Source organism: Uranotaenia lowii, chromosome 1, assembly GCF_029784155.1.
Source record: "Uranotaenia lowii strain MFRU-FL chromosome 1, ASM2978415v1, whole genome shotgun sequence".
NCBI classification, from domain to species: Eukaryota; Metazoa; Arthropoda; class Insecta; order Diptera; family Culicidae; genus Uranotaenia; species Uranotaenia lowii.
The window spans coordinates 130,767,280-130,770,956 of NC_073691.1; the positions used below are offsets into that span (position 1 = coordinate 130,767,280).

The window sequence follows — 3,677 nt, forward strand, 5'->3', positions numbered from 1 at the left end:
AAATCTCGATTTATATTTTTAAAAAAATGTATCAGTCCGGCGATAAAGTTTGGTAATTGTTTCGAACAAATTTTTATAAAGTGATGATCAAATATAGATTCATCAAGTAGTGTGCTGAGCTGATTTTGACGGCATTAAAATGAATTTTGCTCATCAAACAGTTCAGTAAGTTATTGTTTATTTTCCCATATTTTGATTAACGGATATCGAATGTAAGATAGAAACAGCACCCGTTACCTTACTCTAAACGTTCTATTGTGTTAAGAATTCCTGCTTCGAACAATGATACAAAGGCTTCTGTTTCTTGGAACAATAAACTTGATTGTTGCGCCATTGGCTTTGCCAAAAAGTGTAATTCTTGCAACCTGCAGCGAACTAGGGCAAGCTCATTCGTTTCTCAAAGTTCGTTCAGGATACTCGTGTGTTTCAAGTATTCAGTCGTTACAATGGTTGAAGGTGAAAATGTTGAAGTTGCCGTCGACGTTCCGGCCTCCGGTAGCATCGAGGAGGCTGCCAAACCCGCCGCGATCAAGAAGACCAAATCGGCCAAAGAACCTCGGAAGGCAACCGCCAAGTCCGGCAAGGACTCTTCGCAGGAAGTGCAGCCCTCGACGAGCGCCATGATTGTAGCAGCGATCAAGGCCCTCAAGGATCGTAAGGGTACCTCGCTCCAGGGCATCAAGAAGTATATGGCCGTTGAGTTCAAGCTGGATGTCGTCCGGAAAGCCATTTACATCCGGAAGGCGTTGCTGAAGGCCGTCGAAGCCGGTCAGCTGATTCGGGTAAAGGGTGTCGGAGCTCACGGTTCTTTCAAGTTAGCCGAGACTACCAAGAAAGAAGCCCCGAAACCGAAGAAGACTACGAAAACCGTAAAGAAAGCGAGCGAGAAACAAAAGCAGAAGAAGAAGGAATCATCCTCCAAGAAAGTGAACGAGAAAACCAAGAAAAAAGAAAAACCTTCCTCGGTGAAGAAAACCGCCGAAAAGAAGAAAAAAGAATCCAAGCAACCGGTGAAAGCTAAGAAGTCTGCTCCGCCAGCTGCTTCCGCCAAACAGAAGCCTGTCAAGCCATCGAAGTCGGCGGCGGTGAAAAAGCCAAAGACTCCGAAACCGAAAAAGATCGAACCAAAGCTAGCTAAGCCGTTGAAGAAGACTGCTTCGAAAAAGTCTACAAAATAGGTAAAATCGAAACGACATGAGTTTTAACTAAGCGGAGGATCATTTGCACACAAAAACAGTCCTTTTCAGGGCTACAACTACTCATGGGAAAGCAAGTTTAGTTTGATTCTTAATTTGGCAAAATAAATGAAATAAAGAAAACAAAATGTTGGTGAGTTTTTTTTAATCAATTTAACTGTAACTACGTTCATCCTGTGAATCAATTGAAATGTGTCCTATCTTTTTAATTTTTTTTTTTTTTGAATCTTTGAAATTTTGTATTTTGGGAAAGACATTCTGAATTTTAAACTTTTAATTTTGAGTCAGCACTTCTGAACTCAGATAGAATTTTTGAATACTGAATCCTTAACCCCGAGTTTTTAATGCTGAATTTTGAATCTCTGAAAATTTTGAAAATCTTTTTTCTGAATCCCGAATTTTGTAGATTGAATGATAAATCTCGATCCTGAATCATGAATCTCGTAACCTGAATACTTTCGATTACATCTCTCTGAAAGAAAAAGAAATTTTTTCTCTATTGTTTGTAGTTGAAAAATAATAACATTTTTAATTTGAATCTCTATTTAGCTCACATAAATTTGAAGTGGGTATTTTTCAAAATCGTGATTTCAGAAAGCCAGTTTGGTGTTGCTGAATTGTTATATCACAATTCTGAGTTCTGAATGTTTCTTAAAACTTTATCTCTTCAGTTTGATTTGCAATCTGCATTTTAATTTTAAAGTAATATTTTTAATTCAAAGGTTATTTACCGGAATTTTAAGTTTTACACTAAAATTTCGAGCTTGCATTCCAGATTCTTCTTTTGAAGATATTACAACTAAAAATCTGAAAAAAAAACGTCTCAAGGCAAGCATTTTCCGATGTTTGACCTCATGTTAATTATGAAGATACACTCACTAATGCAGGACCATAGATTGTACCCTGAACTTTTATTGTTTATAAGAATATAAAATCAAACATAATATTGAAAATTTAAACAAATTTATTACTAAACTTCAAAAGTGGAAAAAATATCAAAGTAAATAAAAATCCAATCAAAACCACTTTTTAACCAAATTTTTATTATAGATGTTCTTATTTTCAACTGAAATGGACACACGATTCAGAATATACTGGAAAAATATCAAACTTATTATTTATTAATTTGTGACACTTTACCAAAGTTTTGGCATTCGTGTAAAATCAAACTAATAAAAAAAATCTTAAATAATCTTATATTAGTAGCTCTGAGAATCTTGTAGTTCAAAATTAAAGGTAATCTAAAACTATTTTTCATTCAAATTAATTGTTTATTTTAAATAAGATTTATTTTATAAAAACAGAAAAAATGTGAATTTGAAATTTTGTAACACAGGTCAATTTTTCAAATTTCAAGAATCAATCAATATGAATAGTTTAATTTTAAAGTGGCAATCTAAATTAAACTTACAATAATCAAATATTTGTTCGTATTCTAAACTGGCAGAAAATTCAGGAAAAATCTCTGGAATAATGACGTTTTGATTGAAGTTGAATCACCAATTTCAAATCATCAATCAAAAATTATGTCAAAGAAAAAATCAATTCATGGATTCTATAGATTGTCACCGGATGGCCCCCGTTGATTGTTTCAAAATTCCAATTTAGTGTGCAATTTTAAAAGTTTTTAATTTTGACTCTCTTCTTATCAAGGTACAAAACTTCCTCGAATTTTACCCGCACAAATTTTCAATAGGAGTTTTGAATATAGGCTCAATTTCCCACAATTTGAACGAGAATTAAAAATTAACACTTTAATGCATGATTTTTATAGGATTTAACAATTGCAGATGTAGTTAAAATATATCATTTTAATTCTAATAACACTAACAAATTAACAAATAACACTACTGAGTGAGCACCAAAAGAAGACAGAATTTTTGAAATTGTCAATTTATTTCAAAAGGGTTTTGGAATTCTACAAAACATTGTTCGTTAGATGCAGGAAGTTGTTTGTAAGTGATTCAAACTGAAAGTTTTGATATTTCGGAATCTGTAAAAATAACAGCAATTTTCGAAAAACTACTGTAAAAAAATGACTTTGGTTTTGCAAAGATTTTACATAATCTTCAAATTTCTCTTGCATGAATAAAAAAAAATGGGTAAGAAAAATACCATGGGTCAATTTCTTCTTATCTGCAGAATATTTGATTCGGATGTATGTATGACCTAAAAATAGTCCATTTCTTCGTATTTTCGTTTAAAAGTAACACTATGCATTATAAGGTTAAGATAAGGGGATTTTTTTACTATCTGATGAGGGTCTTCAGATCTTTACCAAATTTGAAAATTTGGCTTATTCTTACAACTTTAAAACACATGTATTTTTTTTTCAAATTTCTAAATTTTTTAATTTTCAAATTTGATTCGGTTTGTTTTTTTTATTGTAGATAGAATAAAACCATTATTCAAAGCTATATAACTCTGTTATTTTTCATCGGAAAGCATAAAATAGCAAATCCAAATGCATTGATATTTTAT

General features: G+C 32.4%; 1 protein-coding gene across 1 annotated transcript; it reads left to right on the top strand.

Annotated features, from left to right (window-relative positions):
* The first annotated feature begins 446 nt into the window (after nucleotides 1-446).
* On the top strand, nucleotides 447-1,178 carry LOC129737928 (histone H1-like). Its single transcript, XM_055729098.1, has one exon. It carries the CDS (start codon nucleotides 447-449, stop codon nucleotides 1,176-1,178), a length of 732 nt encoding a protein of 243 aa, XP_055585073.1.
* Nucleotides 1,179-3,677: the final 2,499 nt, after the last annotated feature.